At 37.0% G+C, this 14,611-nt stretch overlaps 1 protein-coding gene across 2 annotated transcripts in view; it reads left to right on the forward strand.

Annotated features, from left to right (window-relative positions):
* Nucleotides 1–14,611, forward strand: part of RPS6KA6 (ribosomal protein S6 kinase A6) — a 198,415-nt gene that overhangs the window by 40,866 nt on the left and 142,938 nt on the right. For both annotated transcript variants that reach the window (XM_088028978.1, XM_028101479.2), the window contains exon 2: nt 5,424–5,483. In XM_088028978.1, coding sequence (XP_087885104.1) covers nt 5,424–5,483 — 60 coding nt within the window. The remainder of the gene's footprint in view (nt 1–5,423; nt 5,484–14,611) is intronic.

Genomic DNA, 14,611 nt, shown 5'->3' on the forward strand with positions numbered 1-14,611 from the left:
AATTAAAACTTTAGACTTGCCAACAAAAAACAAGAGGGCTCAAATAAGTAAAATCAGAAATGAAAGAAAAGCTACAAGTGATAACAGAAATACAAGGGTCATAAGAGATTATTATGAAGAATTATAATAAGACCAGCTTTAACCTGAAACCAACACCAGACACATAGACTTAAATATATATATATATATTATAGGCCAATATCCCTAATGAAATGAGATGCGAAAAACCTCAGCCAAATATTAGAAAATGAATTCAACAATACACTAAAAGGATTATATGGGGTGTGTGGGTGGCACAGTTGATTGAGCATCTGATTCCTGGTTTCTGCTCTGGTCATGACTGAGCCCTGCGTCCAGCTCCATGCTCAGTGCAGAGCCTGCAACACTCTCTCTCCCTCTCTATCTGCCTCTCTCTCTTATAAATAAATAAATAAATAATCAATTTTTGAGACGCCTGGGAGGCTCAGTTGGTTGGGGTCAAACACCATGTTGGACTCCCCACTCAGGGGGAGTCTGCTGGTCCCTCTGCCCCTCCCCTTGCTCGTGCTCTCTTAAATAAGTAAAATCTTTTAAATAAAGGATTATCCATCATGACCACGTGGAATTGATTCCAAGGATGCATGGATGATTCAACATCTACAAATAAATCAACATGATAATCTGCATTAACATAATGAAAGATAAAAATCATATCCTCTCAGTAGATGCAGAAAAAGCATTTGACAAAATTAAACATTCATCTATGATAATTCTGAACAGCATGGGTATAGAGGGAATGTACCTCTATATGATAAAGGCCATATATGACCAATTCACAGCTAATATTTAACAGTGAGAAGTTGAAAGCTTTTCCCTTAAGATCAGGAATAAGACAAAGATGCCTGTTATCCTTACTTTTATTCAATATGGTATTGGAAATTCTAACCACAGCAAGTAGGTGCATAAAAGAAATAAAAGCATTCATATTGGTAAGAAAGAAGTGAAACTGTCACTGTTTGCAGATGACATGATGCTATATATAGAAAACCCTAAAGACTCCACCACAAAACTATCAGAGCTGATAAGAAAGAAATCAAGGAAACATCCATTTTCAGTTGCATCAAAATGAATAAAATAGGAATAAATATAACAAAGGAGGTGAAGATCTGTACACTGAAAAATAGCAAGTATTGATGAAAGAAATTGAAGAAGAAACAAATAAATGGAAAGATTCTGTGCTCCTGGATTGGAGGAATTAATATTATTTAACTGTCCAAACTACCTCAAATAAACTATAGATTCAGTGTAGTCCCTATTAAAATTATACTGAAATTTTTTACAGAACTAGAACATTTTAAATAATTCTAGGATTCATATAGAACCACAAAACCCTGATAGCCAAAACAGTCTTGAGAAAGAACAAAGCTGGATGTATCCTGCACCCTGATTTTATCTATTTATTTATTTATTTAATTTTTAAAAATGAGAGAGAGAACGAGTGGTGGGGAGGGGCAGAGGGAGAGAGAGAAAGAAGCAGACTCACCGCTGAGCAGAAAGCCCAATGCAGGGCTTGATCCCAGGACCCGGAGATCATGACCTGAGCCAAAGGCAGATGCTTAACAGACTGAGCCAGCCAGGTGCCCCCATGCATCCTAATTTTAAAATGTATTGCGGGGCCCCTGGGTGGCTCAGTTGTTAAGCGTCTGCCTTCGGCTCAGGTCATGATCCCAGGGTCCTGGGATCGAGCCCCGCATTGGGCTCCCTGCTCGGCAGGAAGCCTGCTTCTCCCTCTCCTCTCTGCTTGTGCTCTTTCACTCTCTCTCTCTCTCTCTCAAATAAATAAATAAAATCTTCAAAAAAACTGTATTGCAAAACTAATCAAAACAGTATGGTATTGGCATAAAAACAAACACATTGATCAATGGAATAGAATAGTGAGTCCAGAAGTGAAAACACCAGTAGTCAATTTATTTATGACAAAGGTGGCAATAATATACAATGGGGAAAATGCAGTCTCTTTAATAATAGTGTTGGAAAAACTTAACAGCTACATCCAAAGAATGAAAGTGGAACATGCTCCTACACTATATACAGAATTAACTCAAAATGGAATAGAAATTTAGCTATAAGACCAGACACATAAAAATCCTAGAAGAAAACTTAGATGGTAATCTCTGATCAGTCAGTTTTAGCAATATGTTTTTTGGATGTGACTCCAAAGGCAAGGGAAGCAAAAGCAAAAATAAACAGATGGGACTACTTCAAACTAAAAAGCTTCTGCACAGCAAAGGAAAACCAACAAAAAAATGAAAAAAAAAAGCAACTTACTGAAAGGAAAACATGTTTGAAAATCATATAACTGGTAAGGGGTTAATAACCAGAATACAGAAAGAACTCCTACAACTCAATTACAAAAAAACCAAACCAAAGCAAACCAAAACAAAAGTTTTAAAAAATTGGCAGAGAAGCGTGCCTGGCTGGCTTGGTCAATAGGTCATGTGACTCCTAATTTTGGGGTTTTAAGTTCAAGCCCCATGTTGGGTTTAGAAGATTACTTAAAAAATAAAATCTTAAAAAATTTTAAACAATGGGCCAAGGATCTCAATAGACATTTTAACAAAGAAGACATACTAATGGCCAAAAGGTATATGAAAATATTCTCAATGTCACTAATTTATCAGGAAGATGCAAATCAAAACTATACAGATATTACCTAACACCTGTGGAAATGTCTGTTATCAAAAAGATACCCAGTGTTGGGGAGAATGTGGAAAAAGCAACAAATAAAACTTTGTTTTATTCATTTTGATGCAACTGAAAATGGATGTTCATATGTTTTTTGGTGGGTGTGGCATCTATGGAAAATAGTATTGAGTTTTCTCAAAAAATTAAAAATAGGGCTACTGTAGGTAGGCTCCAGCAATTGCAGTACTGGGTAACATTGAAAAAAATGAAAATATTAATTCAAAAAGGTATTTCCACTTCTGTGTTTACTGCAGCATTATTTAAATAGCCAAGAGATGGAAACAACCTAAGTGTCAATTGATGATGAATGAATAAACAAGAAGTCATGTATTTATGTATGAATACACACACACACACACTCCACACACACACACACACACACACACACACACACACACACACACACAAGAGAATATTACTCATTCATAAAAAATGAATGAAATCCTATCATTTGCAACTGCATGGATTTACCTTCAGGGTATTATGCTAAATGAAATAAGTCAGACATAGAAAGACTAATACTGCATGATTTTATGTACATGTACAATAAAAATAAAACAAAACACAGATTCATAATACAGAGAACAGATTGGTGGTTGCCAGAAGGTTAGGGCACTGGAGAGGTGTAATTGAAGGAAATTAAGAAGTACCAACTTCCAGTTTTAAAACAAATAAGTCATGTGTATATGATGTATATAGTCAGTAACATTGTATTAAATATGTAAGGTGGTAGATGGTAACTAGACTTATTTTGGTGGCCATCTTGCAATGTATGCAAATGTGAATTCATTGTGTTGTACACCTGAAAATAATGTAATATTGTATGTCAGTTATCTCAAAAAACTAAAATGCTCCTACACAGCAGAATATTAGAATATTTACAGATATGCACAGCTATCACCACAGTTTTAGAACTTTATCACATCATAAAGAAACATTTTTCTTTATCTGTTACCCCCATTTCCTTATCCCATACCCCTAAGCAACAGCTAGTTTATTTTCTGTCTCAATACATTTTTCTCTTTTCCAAATTTATATAGATGGGTTTGCCATTATTTATTTAAATAATTCTTTCTGTATCTCTCTTTTTCTGGGATGTTAATTATATGGAATTTAGATTTTTCTCACATTCCATATGTCTCTGAGGCTCTGTTCATTTGCTTTTAACCATTTTTCATTTTCTTCCTCATACTGATTAATTTCTGTTGCTGTACCTTCAAGTTTACTATTTCCTCCACCATCTCCATTTTCTTAGTGAGCCAATCCAGTATTTTTTTAAATCATATATTATTATTTTTGTCTAAAATTATTTACATTTGTTTATAGTTTATATTTTCTGCTGATAACTTTTTATCATTCCATTCAAGTGTGTTTTTTTTTTTTTTCAAGTGTGTTTGTTTTTAACCAAAGAGCATAGTTATAATAGCTGCATAATCCTTGTCAGATGTTTCAACATCAGAGTTATCCTGGAATTGATACCTATTAATGTTGACTATTTCAGCATACAATCTGCCTGATTAGGTTCAAGTTCTATCTCACCCTCTCTGTGTGACGGTTCCAACATTAGTTATGTCTTCAGATTGTTTGGGTCAGAACTCTGCATGTACTAACTCAGTAGTTAGTTTTACACCTGATCAATGGTTGATGTTGCTGTTCAGTCTTCAAGCCCTTTGTTAGGCTTCTTAGATTCTATTCCACACACATGCAGTTTGTTGTTGAGACCAGGAATTTTGTCTGTTTGTACACAGAATTAGGGGATCTCCTTTTCTCATTCTATCTTTTCCATGATATCTTCTGTGGATTCTCCAATTCCTATGGGCCCTTTATCCTGATTCCTCAGACCAGAACTTAGTTTCTCTCAAAATTTTAGTCTTTCATGATGTCACACAGGTCTGTACTATTAGGGCTGCCCTTGGGATGAAGTGAAGGAGAGCATGAAATAAATAACAGGAAATACCTCCCCTTACACACACTTTTATTTTTTAATCATATGAGCCTCTTTTCCTGGTCTCTCTGATCAGATAGGTTTCTCTTGATTGGGGCTTGCCTTGGAGCAGGACTGGGAGTCAAAAAAGAAAAACAAAAGTGGGAAAAAAGCTTGTAACTCTTTGTTCACTAGCTCAAAAATGCATATTTTCCTGCTCCTTTCTCCAGAATGTGAGGTTTTTCTTGCAAATATTATTCATACACACTGTGGAGTTCCATGACTCAGTCTTTTCTTGGGTCAAAGTCAAGAGATAAAGGTTTGAAATAAACCCAAGAAACTCACCATAGTGCTGGTTATTCTTTGAATTTTGTTCTCTCTCACTTAATTGCTTGTTATTTAATTTTCAAAGTCCTCAGATAGTTCTGCCCATTTTTAATTGGATTTTTTTTTCGTTTGGTGTTTGGCTGGGGACAATATTACTGAAAGCACAAAGGTCATATGTTTAGTGTATGTTAATAAATCATAGCAAAGCTCTAAATAATTTGAGATGAAACATTCAGCTGTGAAAGTTAAGGATTCTCGAGAACAATCTGGAAACCATATTAATAATGTTCCTTTTCTAAGTACCTTCTATGTGTCCTTTGACATTTTGTGTTTCAGTAAGTGTGCATCTTGTTAGATCATGATGGGAAATGCCTGGGGTTATATTATTTTTAGTTCTTACTCTTGTTCTAGTAATCCTAACCTTCAGATTTTGAACAATATTTTTCAGGTAAATGGTCTTCAAATGGTTGATGAGCCAATGGAAGAGGGAGAAGCAGGTTCTTGCGAAGTAAGTAATTTCATTAACCCATTATGCTACATTTTTAAAATATAAAGAAAGAGAATAATGGAAAAGGAGAAAAATCATCTGTTAAAGAAATTTATTCAGGTAAGTTGATAATAAGCAAATTCAATTATTAATAAAACAATAGTTTAAAATATAGGACAGTTTTTTGTCAGAAATTTTTACATGGAAACTTTTTTAAACAACTTTATTGAGGTATAACTTATATGCCATGAAATTCACCTATCTTAAGTGTAATGATGAATGAAATTTTTACTTGCTAGTATATGAGTAACTGGGTTACTTAAATACAGAATCCTCTGAATTAAACTAAATAAAATTACCTTCAACTTTGGGGTAGAAAAGAGATCTAATGTAGAAATATTTAACCAGAGGACATTTAAAATCCATATCCTGGCTCTGAAAAAGTATTACATCTAAATTATACCAGAATTTTCTAACTAGTTTTATTTTACTTTTTAAGATTATTTATTTGACAGAGAGAGAGAGAGAGAGAGCATAAGCACAAGCAGGGGCAGCAGGAGAGAGAGGGAGAAGCAGGCTCCCCAATGAGTAGGGAGCCCGATGCAGGACTCAATCCCAGGACTCTGGGATCATGACCTGAGCTGAAGGCAGATGGCTAAACGACTGAGCCACCCAGGTGCTCTTCTAATTAGTTTTAAAGACCACTTAGCAAGGGAGAGGAAAAGATGGCAGAAGAGTAGGGGTCTCTATTTGAACCAGTCTCATGAATTGAGCTGGATATCTACCAGACCACTCTGAACACCCAGGAAATCAGCCTGAGATGTAAGAAGATAGATCTGGATCTCTACAAACAGAATATTGCAGGCAGCTGGATTCCAGGTACGAAGCAGGGAGCCATGATTTGGCGGGCAGATATCAGAGGATAAATGACAGGGGGACAGAGCCAAGCCATTGGGATCCTACACCGCCGGTGAACAAGAGCCACCTGCACTGGAGACAGGGCACAGACTCGTAGACCAGTAGCGATGGGGAAAGGACTTTAGGGCAGCCTGCTGGATGGAAACCTGGACTAGCAGGGCCCCGTGTGCAAACTGGCGGCGGCTGACGGTTTTAGAAGCACAAAGGGCAGAGACGTGCTCTGACTTGGAGGCGAGGACTGGGAGTGCTGCTGAGGGGCACACAACCCAGGATGTTGCAGTTTATAGCAGCACACACAGGAACGGAGATAGTGCAGCCTGGAGAGCTCACTGAAGAACAGACCACGATCTCTCTGCTCTAAGGCGGAGGGTTGGAAATGATCTCTTCTGCTTTGACTCCTGGAAGAGATGCGGAAAGCCACCAGGGAAAGCTGCCAGAGAACAAAAGCCCCCCAGAACAGGTTTTCACTGAGCGCATCCCCCACCACAGGGGGCAGGGCAACTCTGACCATACAGGGTTGCCTGAGTAACAGCACAGCAGGCCCCTCCCCCAGAAGACAGGCTGGGAAAACAAGAGGCCAACAACCCTAAGGTCCCTAGAAAACAGGTGTAACTTGGTTGGGTTGTGGTCAATAATTTGGACTCTATACATTCCCTCAACCACCCCTCAACAGTATGACTAAGAGGAGGAACCCCCAAAATAGGAAAGACTCAGAGACTATGACTTATGCCACAGATTTACAAATTAATTCAGATATAACCAAGATGTCAGAGATGGAATTCAGGCTAGCAATTGTGAAGACAGTAGCTAGAATGGAGAAATCAATGGCAACATAGAGTCTCTAAGGGCAGAAATGAAAGCTGAATTTGTAGAACTTAAAAATGCTATCAATGAGATCCAATCTAATCTAGATAATCTAACACCTAGGGTAAGCGGGGTGGAAAAATGAATTAGTAATCTAGAAGACCAAATAATAGACAAGAAGGGAAAAGGGGAGGACAGGGAAAAATAACTCAGAATCCATGAAAATAGAATCAGAGAAATAAGTGACACCATGAAATGTTCCAATGTCAGAATTATTGGAATGCCTGACGGGGTGGAGAGAGAGAGGACTAGAAGATATATTTGAGCAAATCGTAGCTGAGAACTTCCCTATCTGGGGAATGAAACAAACATTCGTGTCCTAGAGGCAGAGACGACCCCTCCCAAGATCAAGGAAAACAGGCCAACACCCCAGCATGTATTAATAAAACTTGTAAATCTTAGAACCAAGGAAAGCATCTTAAGGGCAGTTAGGGGGAAGAGATTCATTACATACAGAGGGAGGAACATCAGAATAACGTCAGACCTATCCACAGAGACCTGGCAAGCCAGAAAGGCCTGGCAAGACATATTCAGGGTAGTAAACGAGAAGAAAATGCAACCAAGAATACTTTATCTGGCAAGGCTGTCATTTAGAATGGATGAAGAGATGCAGAACTTCCAAGACTGGCAGAAACTGAAAGAATATGTGACCACTAAGCTGGCCCTGCAAGAAATATTAAGGGGGGTTCTATAAAAGGAGAAAGACCCCAAGAGTCATATACAACAGAAATTTACAGGGACAATTCTATAAAAACAAGGTCTTCATAGGCAACACGATAACAATAAACTCATATCTTTCAATAATCACTCTCAATGTGAACGGCCTAAATGCTCCCATAAAACGCCACAGGGTTGCAGATTGGATAAAAAGACAGGACCCATCCATATGCTGTCTACAAGAGACTCACTTTGAACTTAAAGATACATCCAGACTGAAAGTGAAGGGATGGAGATCCATCTTCCACGCCAATGTACCTCAAAAGAAAGCTGGGGTAGCAATTCTTATATCAGACAAATTAGATTTTAAGCTAAAGACTGTAGTTAGAGACACAGAAGTTCACTCTATCATTCTTAAAGGGTCTATCCAACAAGAAGATCTAACAGTTGTAAATATCTATGCTCCCAACATGGGAATAGCCAACTACATAAGCCAACTGTTAACCGAAATAGTCATGTTGATAACAATACGTTAATTGTAGGACACCTCAATACTCCATTCTCAGCAAGAGACAGATTAAGCAGAAAATCAAAAAAAGAAAGAAGAGTTTTGAATGACACACTGGACCAGATGGAACTCATAAATATATACAGAACATCCCACCCTAAAGCAACAGAATACTCATTCTTCTCGAGCTCGCAGAGAACTTTTTCCAGAATAGACCACATACTGGGTCACAAATCAGGTCTCAACTGATACCAAAAGATTTAGATTATTTCCTGCATATTTCTCAGACCACAATGCCTTAAAACTGGAACTCAATTACAAGAAAAAGTTTGGCAGAAATACAAACATTGGAAGCTAAAGACCACTCTGCTCAAAAATGTTTGGGTCAACCAGTAAATCAAAGAAGAACTTAAACAATTCATGGAAACCAATATGAACGAAAACACATCGGTCCAAAACCTATGGGATACTGCAAAGGCGGCCCTAAGGGGCAAATACATAGCCATGCAAGCCTCACTCAAAGATTAGAAAAATCCTGAATTCACCAACTAACTCTACACCTTAAAGAACTAGAGAAAAAGCAACAAATGATGCCTAAGCCATGCATTAGAAGAGAAATAATTAGGATTAGAGCAGAGATCAATGAATTAGAAACCGAAAACACAGTAGATCAGATCAACGAAACTAGAAGCTGGTTCTTTGAAAGAATTAATAAGATCGATAAACTACTGGCCAGACTGACCCAAAAGAAAATGGAAAGAACCCAAATTAATAATTTTATGAATGAAAGGGGAGAGATCATGACTAACACCAAGGAAATAGAAACAATTATTAGAAATTATTATCAACAACTACATGCCAATAAGCTGAGCAATCTGGATGAAATGGATGCCTTCCAGGAAACCTATAACCTCCCAGGACTGAAACAGGAAGAAATTGACAACCTGAACATGCCAATAATCAGTAATGAGATTGAAGCTGTGATCAAAAACCTCCAAAAAAACAAGATTCCAGGGCCTGATTGATTCCCTGGGGAATTCTGCCAATCATTCAAAGAAGAAATAATACCTAGGGTCCTGAAGCTGTTTCAAAAAATAGAAACAGAAGGAAAGCTTCCAAACTCATTCTAAGAGGCCAGCATTACCTTAATCCCCAAACCAGGCAAAGACCCCATCAAAAAGGTGAATTTCAGATTGATATCCCTGATGAATATGGATTCCAAAGTGCTCAACAAAATCCTAGCTAATAGGATCCAACAATACTTTAAAAGGGTCATCCACCACTACCATGCGGGATTTATCCCGGGATGGAAGTGTCATTCGACATTCGTAAATCAGTCAATGTGAGAGAACACGTTAATAAGAGGAGGGAGAACCATATGTTCCTCTCAATTGATGCAGAAGAAGCATTTGACAAAATACAGCATCCTTTCCTGACTAAAACTCTTCAGAGTATAGGGATAGAGGGAACATTCCTCTAGTTCATAAAATCCATCTATGAAAAACCCACAGTGAATATCATCCTCAATGGGGAAAAGCTGAGAGCCTTTCCCTTAAGATCAGGAGCATATCAAGGATGCCCCCTCTCTCCACTATTGTTCAACATAGTACAAGGAGTTCTAGCAACAGCAGTCAGACAACAAAAAGAAATAAATTTTATTAAAATTGGCAAAGAAGAAGTCAAAGTCTCTCTTTTCACAGATTACATGATACTTTATGTGGAAAACCCAAAGACTCCATCCTCAAATTATTAGAACTCATACAGCAATTCAGTAATGTGGCAGGATACAAAATCAATGCACAGAAATCAGTTGCTTTCTTTTTTTTTTAATATTTTATTTATTTATTCGAGAGAGAGAGAATGAGATAGAGAGAGAGCATGAGAGGGGAGAGGGTCAGAGGGAGAAGCAGACTCCCCGCTGCGCAGGGAGCCCGATGCGGGACTCGATCCCGGGCCTCCAGGATCATGACCTGAGCCGAAGGCAGTCGCTTAACCAACTGAGCCACCCAGGCGCCCAATCAGTTGCTTTCTTATACACTAACAACACAACAGTAAAAAGAGAAACTAGAGAAATGATTCCATTTACAATAGCAGCAAATAAGATACCTCGGAATAAACCTAACTAAAGAAGTAACAGATTTGTACACTCATGAAAGAAATTGAAGAAGACACAAAAAGATGGAAAAATATTCCATGCTCATGGATCGGAAGAATAAACATTGTTAAAATGTCTGTGCTACCCAGAGCAATCTATACCTTCCATGCCATCCCGATCAAAATTCCAATGACATTTTGCAAAGTCCTGGATCAAGCAATCCTAAAATTTGTATGGAATCTGAAAAGACCCTGTATCGCCAGGGAAATGTTAAAAAAGAAAAACATGATGGGGGCATCACATTGCCTGATTTCAAGCTATATTACAAAGCAGTGATCACCAAGACAGCATGGTACTGGCACAAAATCAGTAATATAGACCAATGGAACAGAATAGAGAGCCTAGTTATGGACCCTCAACTCTATGGTCAAATAATCTTTTGACAAAGCAGGAAAAAACATGCAATGGAAAAAAAGTCTCTTCAATAAATGGTGCTGGGAAAATTGGACAGCTATATATAGAAGAATGAAATGCAACCATTCTCTAACACCATACACAAAGATAAACTGAAAATGGATGAAAGACCTCAATGTGAGGCAGGAATCCATCAAAATCCTAGAGGAGAACATAGGCAGTAACCTCTTTGACATCACCCACAGCAACTTCTTTCAAGAGACATCTCCAAAGCCTAGTGAAACAAAAGCAAAAATGAACTTTTGGAACTTCATCAAGATAAAAGGTTTCTGCACAGCAAAGGAAACAGTCAACAAAGCAAAGAGGCAACCCACAGAATGGGAGAAGATATTTGCAAATGACATTACAGATAAAGGGCTAATATCCAAGATCTATAAAGAACTTCTCAAACTCAACACTCAAAAAAACAAATAACTGAGTCAAAAAATGGGCAGAAGAAATGAACACTTCTCCAAAGAAGACATAGAAATGGCTAACAGACACATGAAAATATGTTCATCATCATCAGCCATCAGGGAAATTCAAATCAAAACCACACATTGAGATATCACTTTACACCAGTTAGAATGGCAAAAATTGACAAGGCAAGAAACAACAAATGTTGGAGAGGTTGTAGAGAAAGAGGAACCCCCTTACACTGTTGATAGGAATGCAAGTTGGTACAGCCACTTTGGAAAACTGTTTGGAGGTGCCTCAAAAAATTAAATGTAGAGCTACCCTATGACCCAGCAACTGCACTCCTGGGTATTTACCCCAAAGACACAGATGTAGTGAAAAGAAGGGCCATATGCACCCCGGTGTTCCTAGCAGCAATGTCTGTTATAGCCAAACTGTGGAAAGAGTAGAGATGCCCTTCAACAGTTGAATAGATAAAGAAGATGTGGTCCTTATATACAATGGAATATTACTCAGCCATCAGAATGGATGAATACCCAACTTTTACATCTACATGGATGGGTCTGGAGGAGATTGTGCTAAGTGAAATAATTCAAGCAGAGAAAGTCAATTATCATATGGTTTCACTTACCTGTGGTAGATAAGGAATATGGAGGACATTAGGAGAAGGAAGGGAAAAATGAAGGGTGGGAAATTGGAGGGAGAGATGAACCATGAGAGACTATGGACTCTGAGAAACAAACTGAGGATTTTAGAAGGGAGGGGGTGGGGGGATATGTTAGCTTAGTGATGGGTATTGAGGAGGGCGTGTACTGCATGGAGTATTGGGTATTATAGGAAAACAATGAATCGTTTATCACTACATCAAAAACTAATGATGTATGGTGACTAACCTAATAAAATTAAAAAATAAAAAGACCATTTAGCTATTGGGCCATTTTGTGTCAGGCCTATGTACTTGTTCCTCGTTGTACAAGATCTTGTTTTACAGAAGATTCTTCTTATGGTTTTATGAAGGGTCTGCCTAAGATGTACATCCACCTTTATTTTGTTATTTCATGATTTTCATTCCAATAATTTTTGGGGGATTATGGATTGTTTAAGCTAGAAAAAGCCTCAGAGACAATATTTTGTAATAATCCGATTGTATATTTAAGTCTGTTGAGACCTGCAGTGGTTGTGATTTATACTGGATCGTCGAAGTAACAAGTAGCAGAAGTGAGACTTATGACACAGTGCTCTTCATCTTATGTCATCTGTGTATTGTGTAGACTCAAAGAAGTGGAAAATAAGAAAAGCATCATCCTTCTCTTATTTAGTTATAGGTAAAATCAACCTTGATATCTTTTTTGCCTTGAAACTGTGTTATAAGAGGACTTTTTCAGATAGGACCAGTAGAGATACTTAAATTGGGTTTGTCCAAGATTCTTCTTTGAATTATATGTAAAAATTCACTATCTCTGCAGGTTGTGATGATGTAACAATAATCTTAGTTCTGATTAACAGATAAAATGTTATCATTATTTCTTTTGCAATTTACTTAATATAAATAATGTGTTAATTTTGAGTATAATTAAGTGTAAGCTTCTATCAAAATCATCTAAATCTTTCTCTACAGATCATATGTAGTAAGAGGCATAGTATTTATGTTACTAGTTTATAAAAGATGAAGTGTAGGAAAATACAAAAGGCAGTGGGGAAGGGTATTTTTGAGAATTAATAAATTAACAGGGAAATACTATGCCCCACACCACAGGAGGCAGAAAAAATGTATGTGTGTGCATGTGCACATATGTACATATGTAGCCAACATAAATACATACATGCATATATATAGGGTATTGTCAAATATTTACCTTTCCAATTTTAAAAAAGGAATCAGGAAATATACTTTTTATGGAAACACAGTAAAAATATATAGTGATTGATGCTAATGTCATCTAAATTAGTCAGTCACCTTCAGTGGGTAGAAAGGGAAATCTGAAGTTTTGAAGAATAAGGGACCTAGAATCACTTGTAAGGATTTGATTTAGGTTTTTTTTTTTTCTAAAAATTTTTATTTATTTGAGTTAGAGAGAGAGCATGCACAAGCAGGGGGAACAGCAGGCAGAGGGAGAGGGAAAAGCTCAGCAGGGAGCCCAATGAGGGGCTGGATCCCAGGACCCTGGGATCATGACCTGAGCCAAAGGCAGACACTTAACCAACTGAACCACCCAGGTGCCCCAGGATTTGATTTAGTTTATAGCCTGATTTATCTGAACTTAAAGTACATTTACTGTGTGATATATTAGGTACTCATTTGGTGTCAGTTAGATTATATGAGTGATAAACACTAAGTGTATAAATTTATCTGTTTCTTTAATGTTTTCATATATAGGATTTTTGGGGCTGTGGTTGCCTATTCCAGTGTGATGCTGGGAGCTGTTTTTTTTTTTTTGTGGTTGGCTTTTTTTTTTTTTTTTTAAGATAGTGGAGAGTTGTAGAGATTGTTCTGTAATGCATAGAATCTTTAAGCAGTATTCTTTAAATTTGAACTTAGGAATTGCCTATGTTGCCTGATGCTGTTTTGTTATTGACTGATTTAGACAGCTAATCCACTTCATCTCACTTAGCGTAGCTTTGAACTTTCATGGTCATCTGATCACTGTTCTTCAGTTAAAACAGGCAAAATTAAGTAAATTGCTTCCCACACTCGATATAGATATAGATATAAGTAGATAGATATGCTTAGCTTATGATTAACAAGCTAAATTATAGTTAATATAATTTTAATATATCCAGATTAGTAATAATGTTTTTTTCCATTTCTCAAGACAGTGTTCATATTTGGTAATCATTAAGTAATGATAAGAGATATATGACATCATATTTCACCACCTAGTCCCCTATTTCTCCTACTTTCTAACCTGGTAGTTTATAATCCATTCATATTTACTTCTAAAGTTTGTATGGAATGGTTATTACTGCCTCAAATAAATACATATTTTTAATGCTACCAATGTTTTAGGAATTTTAAAAGAAGAATCACCTAACTATTAGATTTTTGTTCACTACATTAGTATAACATCAGTAGCATGTTTAGTCTCTAAATTGATATATATTTTTATTACCCAGAAATATAAAGGTTACATTTAACTGAAAATGTACATAAAAAACTGATTTACTGATATTTTGAAGCCCTACATATCTAATTTTAGGAACCACTCTTGACATATGTCTGTCTTAATAATCCTTTAA

The sequence above is a fragment of the Eumetopias jubatus genome, unplaced genomic scaffold (genome assembly GCF_037043125.1).
Source record: "Eumetopias jubatus isolate StellerSeaLion01/CBP00866 unplaced genomic scaffold, mEumJub1_p1.0 scaffold_11, whole genome shotgun sequence".
In the NCBI taxonomy this organism is placed as follows: Eukaryota; Metazoa; Chordata; class Mammalia; order Carnivora; family Otariidae; genus Eumetopias; species Eumetopias jubatus.